General features: G+C 39.8%; 1 protein-coding gene across 2 annotated transcripts; it reads right to left on the bottom strand.

Annotated features, from left to right (window-relative positions):
• Positions 1-250: 250 nt before the first annotated feature.
• Positions 251-1,381, bottom strand: LOC122649962. 2 transcript variants are annotated; one of them, XM_043843229.1, is made up of 2 exons: positions 1,172-1,381; positions 251-874 (listed from the first exon to the last, which is right to left on the bottom strand). In XM_043843229.1, the coding sequence occupies exons 1-2, from the start codon at positions 1,331-1,333 to the stop codon at positions 290-292; spliced, it is 747 nt and encodes a 248-aa protein (XP_043699164.1). In that variant the 5' UTR covers positions 1,334-1,381; the 3' UTR covers positions 251-289. The 2 variants fall into 2 exon arrangements, with proteins under 2 accessions (XP_043699164.1, XP_043699165.1); XM_043843230.1 differs by having other exon boundaries at positions 251-867; positions 1,172-1,340.
• Between the last annotated feature and the right edge of the window lie 13,904 nt (positions 1,382-15,285).

Raw genomic sequence — 15,285 nt, 5'->3', positions numbered from 1 at the left:
TTCTATTATTTCTCCTTGATATTTTATGCACGTAAAAGTAGAAGATCCAATTCGACCACTTTGTCCCAAGAAGCAACCAAAACCCAGACGGTATCGAAAATGCCGCATCTTACTGATAAAGTATCGGTGGAACGGTATGTATCAATGGCAAAATGGTATCCGGCTTGTCCTGATTTCTAATTCAAGTAATCAACTAAGCCCAGATCATATGCAATAATCCTGTAAGAGGGCTAACAAAGTTGAAATTAATGACATTTACAAAACTAAACCCTTAATTTCTTTAACCATCTTACACTATTGCAACTCTATGGATGGATTCAACATCACCATCACCATCACCATCACCTTTAACCTCATCACTAAAAGAATAAGTATGAAGTTTCCTTGTCATTCCTGTTGTTATATCCAAGAAATACAGAATAAATGACATCAAGCAGCAACAAACAAACATGGGTATAGGCCCAAAAATCCAAAGAAAGAGAGGGAATGATAGGTAGAAAGCTCGCAATCCAAGCGACCAGAAGAAGCTCCCACGGTTCAAACTCCGAGCAACATACGCCACAGAGTCCTTTTTGTCTTTCAATGTTGGCAATGTAACCAAGAAGCTAACATGGGCGTAGTATCTAATAGACTGAACATTACACAGGAAAGCAACAAGGAAGCAAAGCAAGATGGAGAAGTACTTGATTGAAGATACCATAGGAAACTTATTGCCGTAAACCAATCTCAATGGAGAAGTATATGAATTTGTAGAACTGCTCACGAATACACCAATAATCGAACTCAGGGTGATTGCTGTGGTTGCCAGGAGTGTAGATGCCATTATATTGTTACGTAGGGTTTGAACCGCTAAAACACCGTTCTTCATTGGATCCTAATGAACAAAATTGTCAATTTCAATACTCTGTTTCATAGGATTTAGATCAAATTAATGCTTTATCCAACCAAAATAATCCAAACCTAGCAAATAATTACAAATTGGATCAGAATGGATCGAAGATACCCAAAAGATTAGTGTACATTCCAAGACCACCAAACTGTGGTTGGAGTGAGAGAAGGGGGAAAGAAGATTAGATGATCTTTATGATCTCTAGCTTCCCCAAAGGTTACAAGAAGAAAAAAGAGAAGTAAAAGAAAGCGGAAGGGAGAGAAGATAGGAAAGGGAACTTACAGCCATCATAGAGAGAACCCATTGATGCCTGCTAGCGGCGTTGAGGCCTATGACTGTGCGTTCTGGGGTGCGGCGGATGGTGACGAGAAGCCACCCGTGATAGATCGCCATCACCAACAGACCCATCGGTACCAGCACCAAATCCACCTCCTGCTCCTCCATTTCTCTCGCTCTCGATCTCGAACAATTAATCAGTTTACCTGTAGAGTATTGTCTGGGAAAGTAAGACGCCGGTTTTACCAAAAGCAAGAAAAATATGGAAAGTATGTCGCCGGTGCGTGTGGCTTATCCTTTTGGGACATAATTAGAAAAAAGGTAACGAAACACACGCGGCACTTGAGCTGTTTTAGTAACGGGCGTACTCAGTGCACAAGGCTTCTGTCATTCACTGTAACCTCGAATCTTTGTCTCTAGCAGTTTTTTTTTTGATTCAATTTTCTAGTAGCTGTAATAAGGGGGCACAATGATCACCCTACCCCTGCCCTAACACCTTGCCTGGGTGGGGTCCATCCCCCTTGTTATAGGCACTGGGGGACTGGGTCGGGTAAAGAACTAGAATTTTCCCTACGATGTCTAGGAGGGTCATAATGTTTACAGCATTACCCCTACTTCCATAAAGAAGCTTTTTCCATACCCGAAAAGGTGGAGGAAAGGGTATTTATGGTTAAAAAAGGTATAAATATGTTGTTGCTCATTTGAGCTGTTAAAATTTAAACCCTTATTTTCATATGGGAAGTACTAGGATGCAATAGGGGTGGGTTGGGTTGGGTTGGGTCAGGTTTTTTAAACCCCCAGTCCAATCCTGAATCTATTTAGCTAGGCCCAGCCCTGGCCCTGAGTCAGGGCCTAAAATCTTCAACCCAGGCCCAATTTTGTCTGGCTCAGACCAGCCTAAGCCTGTCCTGATTGGTCCTAATTGGGTCAAGTCGGACCAATTTTGTCCTGATTGATCCTGACCCTATTTTAACCCCTTTATGCAATGGGAGATAATCAACTATATAAACAGATAATAAGAGTGTTCTTTTTATCGATTAATGAAACAAAAGTTTACACTAGCCAAGATGGGCTGAGGTAATAGCAATAGTAGTAATGTAGTATACTGCACAAAGACCAAAGAAAAAAAAAAAAAAAAAAAAAAAACAAAGACCAAAGAAATCCAACAGAGCACAAGTATAAAGCACATACACACAATGAAGAATTTTGTGATATAGTTGAAAAAGTGCATTTTGATGGATGTATCATGGTTTTAGTGCACGGTATCGGAATGGGTATCGGTCAACTTAGAAATCGATATGGAATTGGATCGGTATTAGCACAAATCAATCATATTGGACAAATTTGCCCCTGATTTTTCTTTTAAAATGATTTTTTTTTATTAATTTTACTCTTTGTCTATATCGTGTCACAGATACGGTATTGACACGATATCAAGAATTGGTCAATTGTAAAACTGGTATGTATCATTCGATATGATACCGATAGCTCAAACCATAGAATGGATGGAAGCAAAGTGTGGATCTTTTTGTTTGATGGCATTGGATGCTTTAGCAAATTAGCTTTCAGAGCTGTCGAAAACCTCGCCAATAGAAAAGATATTTCCTTCTTAAAGTTGTTTCATCTCCTCGTATGTTCCATTTGAGACCAAGGCAGTAATTGAAAGAGAGGGGGAATAAACCTGCTATCATTGATGTCGGCCGGCAGAAATGCTCCATTCTTGACTAAAAATTGGATTGCATCCTATTTCCCCCAATTTCTTCGACCTAGAGACCGTAGATGGTTAAGGAAATTATTTTGATTTGCTCAAGGCGATGATGGATTCTACCAGTGTCTTGGTAATCCAAGGACTTTTAAAAATGTAAAAATTACAATACCAAGAAGAAGAAAAAGAAATCAAATTGCTTACTTTGCAGAACGTATTTGTTGAAGTCATTACAGTTCGCTTAATCCGAAAGTGATGAGGTTTACAATTTGTTGATAATGGATGTCTTTTGAAACAAGCCAAAAGACATATTATTGAATGAAATCTACATTACACTACTCCTAAGATAAAAGATAAAAGACTTATTGTGTTGATTTATTGGATGCCTTCCTTTGTTTTGATTTTCTCGTTTTATAGGCATCCTTGAGGACCTTGACAGTTTTGGTGGTTTTTGTAGTTACCGGATAGTTTTACAACTACCCACTTCTTTGAGAATTGATTATATCTACCCTACTGATCATTCGTCGATCATTGTCAATCCGTCAGTTGTTGACCGTTTGTCAGTCACTAATCGATTTCAGTCATTGACTGTTTTCTAATCTTTTTTGGCCAATGACTAACAAGTCAATTTTGATTAAAATAGATTTCAATCTATTTCTTTCTCTATTGATCGAAATAGATCGAAAATAAAATGTAAACAATGTCCCTCACAATCCCATTTGAATGGGATCACACAAGTTCAAATGGGATTGTGAATGTCCTTTTCATCGGTCATAAATCAGGAAAATTATCACCTCCAGTTTGCTGACCGGCCCAGTTCCCCAGTTCCTCTAATAGGGGGATGGTGGACCCCACCCGGGCAGGGTGTTTGGGCATGGGTAGAGAGGTCATTTCAGCCCCCCTTTGTTAGAGGAACTGGGGAACTGGGCCGGTCAGCAAACTGGAGGTGATAAAGATCCCATAAATCATCTCTCCTATTGATGTTTTGATCTTTGACCAAAAATAGAGTTTAAACACCTCCCTTCAATAAAGAGTCTCAGACGGGACATGTGCACATTCAAGGGAAGGTCTGCAGAATAGCCTGAGGAATAAAGATTTGAGTTTCGTAATTCCTACGAGGCTGAACAAGAGAAGCTCCAACACATTTCATTAGCTAGGAATTCTCTTTCAATTCCTCCGTTCAGACAGATCATGATCTCAAGGTGAAGTTCTCTATGCAGAATAAGAGAGGCTCTAGCAATAGATTTCATCAAAAGAGGATTTGGGGAGATGAGGAGATGAGGTTAGCCGATTAGGGTTTCGCAATGGGATATTGGGGAAACACGCAAGAGAAACAACGGGTTAGCGTTTCATACTTTTGTTCAAAACACTTTTTTTTATCTTTTTGGGTTAAATACTTTGGTTCAATACACACAACAAAGTTGAATTTGTAGGCTATAACCTAACAAATTACAACTTGAGGCTTCAACCCTGTCCCGGTCCGATCCTAACCCTAGGCCTGAAAATTTCAACTGTAACCCAACCTTGGGGTTGAAAAATCTAGCACAAGCCCTGTTTAGGTTCAAGGCTGGTCCAAGCCCACAGAGCCAAACTTGCACCCATTGGAAATAGTTCTTTGTTCGAGAGTGCACCAATAGTCTTGTGTCTATCTCTTTCTTTCAAAAAACAAGGGGTTGAGGTGTCATTTCACAAGGGCCAAGAAGATAGAGATAGACACATGAGAGCGTTGGTGTAGGCCATGCTCCCAGACACAGTTTTTTTTTCCATTCACGTGTAGTGACATCATCTACGATTTTGAATCATGGTTGTAAGATAAGATAGATTATTCTCAAAGTTAAATAGACAAGTTAAGATTTGAACCCTATGGCGAATTTCGTGATAATTTTCAATAAAAGGTATTTCTTATTGTCATGGGGAAATATCATCCCCCTCCCTTCAAAGTATCAATAGTATCAACCCGGTATCCAAATTTTGAATAATGATAATGCCCTCCTCTATTTTTGAAAGATTCTATCAACTGTACCCTGATCGTTAAAAAAAGGTCATCAAGTGATGACGTGGCATTTACAAATTTCTTAAAACCCCATATTATCTTTAATATAATTTTATTCCAATTTTACCCCCTTTAACCCAAAACCCATTTTGCGTGTTCTTCCCCAAAAAACGCTCCTGCGTTTCTTCTTCTGGATGAGAAGTGGCCTTGAATCTCTTCTGGTGAGCGATTAAAATCGCAATCGTTAGATGCGTTGCAGCTTGGATTAGCCAAAAACAGCTGTTGGTGTCTTCCATGACGATTTGGTGCTTCTAACGGGGACGAAAATGCGGAGCACAGTGTAATTGATTGTTAACACTGCCGTTAGAATCAGGGATAGCTTGAACCGGAAATTAGTTTTGAGATGATTTCTCTTGCGTTCGAGAAGGGTATGTCAACGGAAGAGTCGGAATGACTGCGAGAACGAACTCTGGAACAAAGCTTCTGGACAGCGAAGGCGAAAAGGATGAGCAAAAAGAGAAGACCAACGACGGATACCAGCTTTCGTTGAGGACATGGAGATAGGAAGATGAATCTTAACCATTCAGCTGGGGATTGAATAGCAGAACTTGCACAGGTGAGAGAGGTAATCCAAGAAGCATTCGCCATGTCTGCAAACAAAATTTTGATCCCAATAATGGAAAGATCACTCCTTTATGCTTGACTTCCTTACCTTTCCTCCTAATAAGCTGCAAGTCAAAAACGAAATTAACATTAAAGAGAGATAGTAGTGTTCATCTCCACCGAACCAAACCCAAATGGTGCAAAATGGAAGTTTGCCTCGGAGAATAATTCTGAAAACAGAATCTAGGATTTTGATTCATTTGGATTGGTTTCAGCGAAATTAGGGCTTTTCATTTACTGATTATTGTTGAACTGTATTGTTTTTCTCTTTGGTTCTTAGTGTTGGTGATAGGTTATGATCTTCTAACTTGGAACTAAAGAGAATCGCCGTAATTTATCCCGGCGATCGATCAGTTTTATGCCGCTGGAAAGGTCGTTGGTTTCATCAGTTGGAAGTCAACTTATTATATTTGGGTTTTACAATTATTCACTCAAGAGCCTTCCGATTTTCAAACCCTAGGTCCAATGTGCTGGGAAGCTTTCCTTCTCATTTCGGTATTTTTGGATTTTGAAACATGTCTCTTCCCTTTCATGATCTCATGAGTTACAAACTGTCCGTTTTATATCGATCTGCTAGGCTATGGTGGTTTCCATCTATGGGTATTGAATGTAGAAGAAAAGAAAAAAAGAAGTTAGAAAACCAGAAGAAGAAGAAGGATAATATCGTCTTTTAAATTGTGTTTTTTAACACCGTTTGCCATTTAGGGTATGGTTGATAGAATCTTTCAAAAGCAGGGGAAGGCATTATCATCAATCAAAACTTGGGTATCGGATTGATATTACGGATACTTAGGGGGGAGGGGGATGATATTTCCCCAATCATTAAATTCATGAAATTTAAAAAATGAAAAAGAACGTTTGCGCCTAGACACAGGATTGCGCAAAAGGACTACCCTACACCCCTCCCCGCTACCATGAAAAGTTGGTGTAGACGCTACATGATTAGACAATGATCTCTTGCCCTTAAATATTATAACCTTTTTTTTATTTTCTTATGTTTTAGGGAAAATTGTATGCCCCTCCCCTGTACTATGACCTAATTACACATTCCTCCCTTGCATTTTTTTGTAATTACACTCAAACCCCCTTTGGTTGACGATGTTAGCCTACTGTTAGTTATTGGTTGGAAAAGACAATTTTATCCATTGTACTAAACATTAAAAAGTGAATTACAATTCTACCCTTTACATCATCTTCAACCTAAAATACCATAACAGAAGAGAGCGCTTCAAATTGAATCATCTCCATCTACCTCTAAGCATCTCTAGCGAGCTCCAAGCAAGTCCTCTTGCAAACACCGGCCGAAACGAAGTCTTCATCTCTAGCAAAGGTTAGTTTTGCATTCTTTGTTCAATTCGGCCTCTCCTTAGTGTGATATGATTCCCACATTTCCTCTGTTTTGTTAATTAGAGTGTAAATCTGGCCAAGGTTGAGCTTCAACTACTTCCTTCGTTTGCTAATTTTGTATTATATGTGGGTTTTTAGCTGCTGACATTTGATAAATGCCTTAGCAGAAATACTTTCCCTCCACAAAGATCTTGTTTTTATTCCATTATTTCCATTGGATTCAAAAGCTTAGATGTTGGGTTGAAATTTCTCCCTTGTTCTCGGATGTAAAGTTGTAGCCTTTTGGCTTTCTGGGTAGATTACCAGATAGATATTATTGGGCTTTCATGGTTGGTTTTGTATTTCCTATCTGTTAAGAATAAAGGATACAGAGAATATATTTCTGGAATCACGCATACCCTTACTGATGGGTTGCGGTTGTTCTTATAGATATCTTTGGAATTTTGAAATTGTTTTGTTACAAATGGATAACCACAGTTGGTTATGGCTCAGCTTACAACAGCTAGATAAGGCTTTGAACAAGTCATACAGAATTTTAAATTTTAAATTACAAATGGATAATAACCGTTTCCCTAACATCTCCCCTCAAGTCGAAGATGGTCTTGGACTAATCTTCAACTTGCTTCTAATGCATCCAAACCGTAGCTTAGACAGAGGTTTAGTAAAGATATCGGCGATCTGGTCACGAGCAGGGATAAACTTCACTATCAACTTACCCTATGCAACCAATTGTCGAACGAAGTGGAAGTCTACTTCGATATGCTTGGTGCGAGCGTGGAACAATGGGTTCTGCGTAAGATATGTCGCTCCTAAGTTATCACACCATAATACTGGTGGATGTGTGAGATTCACACCGAGCTCTTGCAAGAGAGATATGAGCCATACAATTTCTGCCGTAGCATTAGCGATAGCTCGATATTCTGATTCGGTGGAGGAGCGTGCAATAGTGGATTGCTTTCTTGCAGACCAGGAGATCAGATTATCGCCTAGGAAAATTGCAAACCTACCTGTTGACTTCCTGTCATCTGGGCAGCCTGCCCAATCTACATCACTGTAAGCCACTAGGCTTTGAGGCTGTGTACTTGACAGAAGTAGGCCATGATCTATTGTTTCTTTGAGATATCTAAGTATTCTTTTTACTGCCTGCCAGTGCTCATCAGTTGGCATTTTAAGGAATTGACATACCTTGTTAACTGAGTATGCTAAATCAGGCCGTGTCAATGTGACATATTGCAGAGCTCCCACGGTACTTCTATAAAGGGTTGCATCAGGTAGTGGAGTGTCGACAGAGAGAGAAAGCTTCGTTGACAATGTCATAGGTGTATGAACCAGTTTAACCCCATCCATGCCTGTTCTTTTGAGGAGATCAACAATATATTTTTGTTGAGATAGAAGTAGACCTTTGGGATGTCGTAGGACTTCAATTCCCAAAAAATAATGTAGATCTCCTAAATCCCGAATTGCAAACTCCTTTTGTAATGCACTGATTGTCTTCTGTAAGAGTGTGGAGTCTGAACCGGTGATGACAATGTCATCTACATAAACCAGGATGTAGATCTTGTGTATTCCCTGCCGTAGAATGAGCAAGCTTGTATCGGTTTTAGAACCCTCAAAACCTAATGAGATTAGGTGATTGCTAAGCCGTTGAAACCAAGCTCGTGGAGCTTGTTTTAATCCGTACAGTGACTTATGCAGCTTGCATATGTGATGCGGCTTCTCTGGATCTAAGAATCCTTGGGGTTGGCTCATGTAAACAGCTTTATTCAATGTGCCATGCAGGAAGGCATTACTTACATCAAGTTGCCTTAGTTGCCATTTGTATGCAGTTGCCAAGGATAGAACTGTCCGCACAGTTGTTGGTTTTACAACAGGGCTGAATGTTTCTGTGTAATCAATTCCCTCCTGTTGGTTCTATCCTTTGGCAACCAGCCTGGCCTTGTAACGCTCAATTGTTCCATCAGCTTTCCTTTTAATTCGGAATACCCATTTACTGCCCACCACATTTCCGGACTGGGTTGGAGGTACTAAAGTCCATGTTCCATTAGTTAAGAGTGCATTGAACTCCAGTAACATTGCATCTCTCCAATGACCATACTTATTTGCTTCAGTGAATGATGTGGGTTCCTTCTCAGAGTGAGACTCAATGAGATGGGCCGAAGGTAATGGGTACCTAGTTGAGGGCCGTGGATTTGATCGAAGCTGCATTGGATGAGTATGCTGGGGTGCTTCATTTTGGGTGCAAATAATGGATGGTAAAAGGTTGTTAGATGGGGCAGCCATGGCAATGGTTGATGGTGGTGGTGATGGTGATAAGTTGTCCACTATATGGGTACCTGCATCACTAAGTACAATTCTTGAAGCATCAACGTTAGTTAATGGGGTTGGGAGAATATTAGCATTGGTATGAGGGATTATAGTAAGTGGATCATTGGATGTTGTGGGAGGTGGATTTTGTGTTGTACCTGTGATGGTGCCAATGGACCCAAGTGCTCTTGATGTGTTGTATCATGAGACGATATAGTCAACCATGGTGGTGTGGGTAAATCATATGTAGGAGATGGTGATGTTCGGTGAGCAAATGGAAAACGATCCTCAATGAAATTGGCATGGCAAGCAAAATAAAGACGCCCAGTAGAAATGTCTAGACAGCGATACCCAAGATGTAGCGGACTGTATCCCAAGAAGACACAAGGTGTAGACCGAAATGCAAATTTGTTTGAGTTATATGGGCGTAGTAAAGGAAAGACAATGCAACCAAAAACTTTTAGGAATTTGTAGTTGGGTTGGGCTTTGAACAACATTTGGAAAGGTGAGAATTTATTGAGAACCATAGTTGGGAGCCTATTTATTAAAAACACTGTTGTTTCAAATGCATAGGACCAATAGGTTAATGGAATAGAAGCATGAGCAAGTAATGACAAACCCGTATCCACAATGTGTCTAATTTTTCTTTCGGTTGCACCGCTTTGTTCATGAGTATGAGGACATGCAACTCTGTGAATAATACCACATTTTTGAAGATATTGATTCAACTTTCGATATTCCCCACCCCGATCTGACTGCAAAGATTTAATGGGATGGAAAAATTGTTTTTCAACCATTGTTTTGAATTGTTCAAAAATGGAAGAAAGCATAGACCGTTTTGAAAGTGGATAGAACCAAGTGAACTTAGAAAAATCATCAATAAATATAAAAAAATAATGATGGCCAGTAGTTGAAGTATGAGGTGTTGGACACCATATATCACTAAAAATCAAATCAAGTGGGCTTTCACTTATTGTACCAATACTGGGTAAAGAAGTTTTGTGAGCCTTGCCAAGAAAACAAGAAGGGCATTTGCCTAAGGTGAATGATGAACATTGCAATGAGTGTGTATGAAGCAATTGGCAGACTGTTCGTGGTTGAGGATGACCTAACCGAGCGTGTCAGGCGTCTGCAGTAGCTTGGTCGCTTAGTTGAACATTATTAGCAGATGGGGTAGATGGTGGTTGAAGTCCCTTCAGTTGATACAAACCATCCTTAAGATGCCCTTGGAGCATAGGCAGCTTGGTCACCTGGTCCTTCACAATAAAATGAAACGGATGAAATTCAAAGTAGCAGTTATTGTCTTTGGTGAAGTGATGAACGGACCTCAAATTTTTGGTGATTTTTGGGACATGCAGGATATTAGAAAATTTAAATAAATTATTTGAAGGGGATAATAAATTGGAGGAACCAATGCTACTAATATTCAATCCAACACCATTACCTACAAGGAGAGCATCATTACCATTGTAAGCATTAGAGATTTGCAGGATGGATAGGTCTGGTGTCACGTGGTGTGTAGTGGCAATGTTTGGAAACCAATCGGCAGTTGGGCTTGGTGGTGTAGGCAATAAACCAGCCATATTAGCTGAAGGAGAAGATGAAGCAGCAGCATTATTGGATGAATTTGCTTATCAGAAGAAGCAGCGACTTGCCGTGTGATTAAACTTGTTGCAAATTTGGCAACGATCCCTTCGATGGTTGTTTTGATTTCGCTAACGATTGGCGTTGGAGGCATTATTAGCTGGTTGTTGCACTGGATTTTGCTAAACTGTTGAAGGAGGTAAATTCATAGCAACTGACTTGTGTGGAAGTTGAGTGAGATTGGCTTCAGCAGCAACTTGAGCACTCTTTAGACGAAGCTCATGATTTAGAAGAAGACGATGGAGATTATGAAAATTCAACGGTTCCTTCTTTGTAGCCAGTGCAGAAACTATGTCTTCAAAATCACTTCCAAGATTTTTAAAGACTATGGCATTTAGTTCAGCATTACCAAGCAGCTTGTTTGCTACTGCGAGTTGATCTGAGATTATCTTCACTTCACGTAAGTAAGTGGTCACAGATTTTTCTCCCTTTGTTGTATTCTGTAACTGCATATGCAGTTGCAAAATACTTGTGTGAGAGAGAGTTCCAAACGCAGATTGAAGAGCCTGCCAGACGTCTACTACGGTGGAGAGACCAACAACATATGGTAGTGTTTCTACAGAGAGGCTGGATATTATCCAGCTCATAACAAGCTGGTCTTTGCGGATCCATTCAGAGTAGGCTGGGTTGGGAACAACAATTGTAGACCCTTCAGGAACTGTGGTTTCGATGGGGCATTGCAGGGTGCCATCAATGTATCCTACAAGTTCTTGACTGCGCAACAGAGGAAACAACTGAGTTTTCCACAACATGAAGTTGTCGCTTGTAAGTTTCAGAGTGAGGTGGTGGTGGAAGGCAGGAATAGAAGGAGAAGATGAAGCCATCGTTGAATATGTTGTGGCTGAAACAAAAGAGGATGATGAGCTAGTGGACATTCAAATCCCTAGGATTAGAACTTGGCGGATGATACCATGTTAAGAATAAAGGATAGAGAGAATAAATTTTTGGAATCACGTACGCATACCCTTACTGATGGGTTGCAGTTGTTCTTATAGATATCTTTTGAATTTTGAAATTGTTTTGTTACAAATGGATAACCACAGTTGGTTATGGCTCAGCTTACAACAGCTAGATAAGGCTTTGAACAAGTCATACGGAATTTTAAATTTTGAATTACAAATGGATAATAACCGTTTCCCTAACACTATCAAGGGTTCTAATTAATCATTCACAATAGAGGAACTAGAGAAGAAGTCTCTAATCTACTATTAATGGAGCTATAATACTTCCTTATATATTCAATAGCAGAAATAACAACAATGGTGTGATAATTGATTTGGGTAACCTGAAATGGCTTGTGGAGCAACTGACTAGGTTTTGTGTTCCTGGTTCTACACAAATACAGCTGCAAATTGTCTAGGAAACTGGGAGAGTTGCAGTTGCAGAGATGGATAAGCTATTGGCTAGATTCAATGGTACAAAATTAGCATACAAAGGAAGTAGTTAAATAAAGCTCAACCTTGGCCAAATTTACACTCCGATTAACACAAAAGAGGAAAAATCGTAACTGAAGATTCCATCAAGGAAGCCATATCAATAGAGAGAACTAGGGTTTCAACAAGAGTTCAAATGAGTTACAGGTCAAGGTCGATCTAAATATTGTGCTGATCCTAAACCTAGCTAAAGAATAATTGCAATTTTCCCTTTGCTTGTGCTGATCAATACCTGCAACTTCTGCTAATATCGATTTCTTTAATTACTCCAGATCTGATATCTGGTTTTGGCTAATTGTTTGGGGCTTTTATAAAGTTGGTTGAAGAGGTCCTTCGACCCAAATTTTAACCTGGTCTGAGCCCTAGAGTTGCTGAAATTTGAGATCTCCACATAATGCAAGCGGTACTCTATTTTGCTTACCAGAATTGCATCTTCAACTGGTATTCTGATCTTAGCATGTATCAAAGGCATTGTTGGCCCTCCTAAAATTGTTTGATCCACGATTATGGAAAGTGTAGACATTTTCGTTTTAAATCAAAAGGGTAAAAGGGTCATCTTATAAGGACTCAGGGTTAGTTTGGAAATTACAAAAAATATCACAAATCCACATCACCACTGAACAGATGCTAACGGCATGGGTGTAATAGTAATTTTTTGCAAATAGAGGGGGTCAGACTATAATTGGGGAAAATTCAGCGGAAGAATGTGTAATTAAGTCATAGTACAGGGAAGGGGCATGTAATTTTCCCTATGTTTTATTGTAAAAAGTTGTTCAAGTCAAGAGTAAAACATATTTGGGAAAAAGAAGTGTGAAAGGTAACATGGCCTTGAACCCAGACACAAAGGGGATGAAATGACCGACATGTCCCTCATGAAAGGTGGAAACCCCGCCTTGTTGATGCTTCCGTGCGAGCTCTCATTGGACAGCGCTGGCGCATGGGCCACACTGCCTTTCAGGAAACCCTCTCCCAATGGATTTTTACTATTATCATTGCATGTTTTTTCAAATTCGCGTGGGAAAAACGAAGATTTTACACTTATTAAAAAAATATACTATATTTACAACAACAACAAACTCAGCCTTATCCTGACTAATTGGGTCGGCTACATGATCTATGCCCTCCAATTAGCTCTACTCAAAGTCATACTAAATACAAGGCCTAAGCTATGCATGTCTTTCCTCACCACTTCTCCTAGGGTTATTTTAGGCCTACTACTAGCTTTTTAGTTCCTCTTATATGAACCAAATCACTTCTCTAGTCCTCTGTACTAGAGCATCCCAAGGCCTCCGCTGAACATGGTCATGCCACCTCAGGAGATTTTATTGTAACTTATCATGTATTGGAGCTACTTCCCAACCACTCTAATGTGCTCATTCCTAACTTTATATTACCTAATTTTGTCTTGCATCCATCTTAACATTCTAATCTCCATTGCATTTCGTTAATCTATATGATGTTAAGACTACCAGCATTTCACCGCATACGTCATGACCAGTCATACGATTGTCTTATAGAATTACATATTCTTTTTCACCAAGCTTGATTACGTACAACAAGATTTTCCTACAATTATATAACCTTGTATTTGATAAGGAGAATGTTCTCTGTTCTATAGTGCAGCCTACGCCCAAGCACATGGGCAGCTTGTGTAAGAGTAGGGTGGTCATTGCACCCCACCCCATGTACCTGGGCGCAGGTTGCACTGCGGCATAGAGAACAATGCCCCTTATATCAATGCATCTATTCATCTTCTTAGTTGTTCTTTTAAATTGTATGTTGATTCATATCACAATAATTTCTAATTCTATTTTGTCATTTAATAAACTTTGTTTGGGTTAAAAAAATCCCAAGTTGGAGCATGTAATGTGGAACACGATTTTAAGTATCGATATCAAATTGGTCGTATGGGATGATTTTTATTTATATCCAACGTCCCTAACCGATACATATCAATAGTATTAAGTATTAACTATTGAGCAAAAAGTTAATTTTTTTAAAACTAATTCAGATCCGATACAATATCGACGGCGACCAATGCTAGTGTTAATGCCGTGCACTAAACCCCTGATGTGAACCGTTGAACACTTGAACTTCATTAGGGATCACTAGGGACACACCCACAAAGAGGCTAGGGAAACAGACTCACAAGGGGTCAAGTGGGGCTGACAAAGGACCAAAACTTATTTTAGAAAAGACCTAATTTGCTGTAAATGAAAAAAATAACAATAAAGAACAACATATAGAGAAAAATAGTACACTTTCAAACTTTTTCCTTTATTTTTAATGGCTTGTTGTGGTCTAGTCTGGAAAATTATCTCCTCCTGTTTCCTATCCGATCAGTTCCCCAATTCCTCTAATAGGGGGCTGATGGACCACACTTAGGCAGAGTGTTCGATTAGGGGTAGGATGGTCATTCCAACTCTCCCTTGTTAGAGGAACTGGGAACTAGGCCGGACAGGAAACTGGAGGGGATAAAGATCCATGATTACATGGAATGAGCTTGTAGCTAATTGGGTGCTGCCAGCTATAGTCTGGTTGTAGGATAAGACCCATGAGGTCTGGTGTTTGATTCTCTACCCTTCCCACCTTATCCCCCCAACTCGGAAAAGAATTCTGTCCAAAGCGTCCAGCCCCACTAAACCGACAACAAAAACAGGGGTGGGATGGTCATTTCACAAGTGGGTCCTACCTGAGCCCCACATGTGAAATGACCACACCCCCACCCCCTATTTTTGGGGTGGTTTCCGAGTGTTGGACCGTCCAGCTCCCGCCACAGCTGGACAGGAGCCAGGTCCCCCCAACTCCCCATTCTATGGGCCTCCGGTCTGTAGATAACTAAGTAGTCAATGACCACAGATTAAAAAAAAAAAAAAAACCCTTTTAGCTCGTCATTCATTTCCCACAGATATTCATCAACATGAAACGATCTGTGAGAAGTTTTATTAGACTTCAGAAGTGTAGAACGTCACTCCATATCAGAATATCAGATCTGAAATCTATATTTCGATTAACGATAGCAACAAATATA

The sequence above is a fragment of the Telopea speciosissima genome, chromosome 2 (genome assembly GCF_018873765.1).
Source record: "Telopea speciosissima isolate NSW1024214 ecotype Mountain lineage chromosome 2, Tspe_v1, whole genome shotgun sequence".
In the NCBI taxonomy this organism is placed as follows: Eukaryota; Viridiplantae; Streptophyta; class Magnoliopsida; order Proteales; family Proteaceae; genus Telopea; species Telopea speciosissima.
The sequence above is the reverse complement of the archived record's forward strand: the minus strand, read 5'-3'. Positions and strand labels throughout refer to the sequence as shown.

Bases quoted from the DNA above. Each gene is read 5' to 3' on its own strand.
- LOC122649962 (XM_043843229.1), bottom strand. From the start codon at position 1,333: ATGGAGGAGCAGGAGGTGGATTTGGTGCTGGTACCGATGGGTCTGTTG. The intron at 875-1,171 runs GTAAGTTCCCTT...TTTGTTCATTAG, and splicing joins GGGTTCTCTCTATGATGGCT to GATCCAATGAAGAACGGTGT.